Source organism: Pinus tabuliformis, chromosome 3_2 (assembly GCF_031772625.1).
Source record: "Pinus tabuliformis cultivar Carrire ecotype Pingquan chromosome 3_2, CPIR1, whole genome shotgun sequence".
Taxonomy (NCBI): Eukaryota; Viridiplantae; Streptophyta; class Pinopsida; order Pinales; family Pinaceae; genus Pinus; species Pinus tabuliformis.
This window is the reverse complement of record NC_142302.1, coordinates 4,124,404-4,126,340: the sequence shown is the minus strand read 5'-3', so window position 1 is coordinate 4,126,340 and position 1,937 is coordinate 4,124,404. Positions and strand designations below refer to the sequence as shown.

The 1,937-nt window shown below is 39.4% G+C and overlaps 1 protein-coding gene across 1 annotated transcript; it reads left to right on the top strand.

Moving 5' to 3' along the window:
• The first annotated feature begins 274 nt into the window (after positions 1-274).
• On the top strand, positions 275-1,400 carry LOC149179526 (FKBP-type peptidyl-prolyl cis-trans isomerase). The gene has a single exon (XM_089415685.1). It carries the CDS (start codon positions 475-477, stop codon positions 1,117-1,119), a length of 645 nt encoding a protein of 214 aa, XP_089271811.1. The 5' UTR covers positions 275-474; the 3' UTR covers positions 1,120-1,400.
• The last annotated feature ends 537 nt before the right edge of the window (positions 1,401-1,937 follow it).

The following is a 1,937-nucleotide window of genomic DNA, read 5'->3' as shown; positions in this document are numbered from 1 at the left end:
TGCATGAATATTTATTAAAGACGAGAAAATTATCTTTCTTATACTTATAGATATATTTTACAATTCAATAAAGAGCAAATGTGTCTCAATTTTCCATAATAATAATATAGAATATATCATCAATAATAATACTTCAAATTTCTAATCAAATTTAACTCCTAGTGACCATAGTTTCTAAGTCCTTTAAAATTCAAGCAACTGAATGCTTTTGGACCAATGTAGACGATCAGGCTAACCAAGGAGAATTGTTGAGGCCTGCAAGCCAAAATAAGATTAAGCACGACCACAATTAGCCAAGTAAACTTCCTCGAAAGCAATTTCATTTTGCGAGAGGAAACGCTAATATTTTGTGAGGCACTCATTTCCTCATCTACTCCACTCTTATCGTACCAACATTTACGGCTTTTCTCCGGTTCTCTGTAGCTCAATGCCAACCCTTTTGATTTTTTCTCTGTATTGCGCAACTGCCCACAGATGGGCACAATGCTAAACGCACATTTCCAGTCTGCTATTCTCCTTTCTTCATCAAATTCACCTCTAATCTCCATCCCAAGCCTCTCATTCTCAAATTCAATCTCAGGTGTCAAGTGGGTGCCTCCGCTCCCCAGACCCACATGCAAAAATCTATCCAAAAGAAGAACTCAGAGCCCAAAAGCAGTAGCATCAGATGAGGGGGAAAAAGCAGAAGTCGCTGTTAACCAACCTAAAGATGCAGATTTTGAAGAGAGGCTGTCCAGGATTCGGACAAAGGGGCGAAGCGGAAGCGGGAAAAAAGCAGAATTGAGGAAGCTGAGAAAGGCAGGAATGGATCCATCCATGCGCAAGTCCTCCAGAAAAACAGGTATTCTGCTGCCTCCAGTCCCTCTCAAGGACCCGATTTCAGATGGCCTAAAAGTTGAACTTGGTTTCAATGCGTACACCGAGAGGCTCAATGGGAGGTTTGCAGCATTGGGTTTGGTAGCCCTTCTATTGGTTGAATTGGCTTCTGGACAGAGCCTAATCAAGTACCATGCACCTGCAACTTTCCTTATACAGATATACTTTATTTTGGCAATGTCTGCCATATTTGTGAAATATGAAAAGGAAAAAAATAGTATTTGGCCCAAAAATAAGTCCTGATTCTGTTACCATTACATGAAAGTGTTTAGGTCCCGCCAAATGGCTATTCACCATTGGAATTTAGGTCTTCTTGAGGCTCTGTGATAGTCGAAGTAGTGCCCTTGTGCATTCTGTTTGTGGTTCCCTTTTGCAACTGGAATGAACCCACTTTGCGGTTTCGGATGCAGTGATTGTATTCACTGTATTGCAACTGGCTAGTGAATTCAACATCTGTCTTGTATTGTTAGACATTTTTGTTTATGAAGGTTTTGATAAAATAAATTTTTGTAGACCTTTTTTTTCGGACGGTTGTTGATATTAAAATAAATTTTCTTTCAACTGTCAGCGGTTAAAGCTGTCTGCATTGTATGAAGTAGTGTAATTTCTATCCGGTTTCTTTTTAATGAAATGGTAAAATTTATATGAGGGCTTCTTTTCCATTCTTGCTTAACCAGAAATATCAAATATATTTTTCTTTATCTTTTGGTAGTGCTTCAAAATATATATCTAGATGGGCTACACTGCAAAGAATGGACTTCCTCCGGCTTAGAAGACAGGTCTGAGATGTATCTATTATGCGTTAGTCCGCTGTGACCTGCACCTGGCCTCAACCGTTCTTGAACCCATGCCATACAGGTAGGGTAGACTAAGTGGGAATACAAGCCTGGTGGACGGTTTGACACTCCACCAACCTCACAAGGGAACCGATTTTTGGTTGGCAACTAGAATTAGCTTGGAGACGTACTACCCTAGAAATCAGTTGTTGCAGTTCTTGCTTTTAAAGATTAAAATTACATTAAATCAGTTATCGGATTGTTTAAATTCTCTGTTCCACAAAT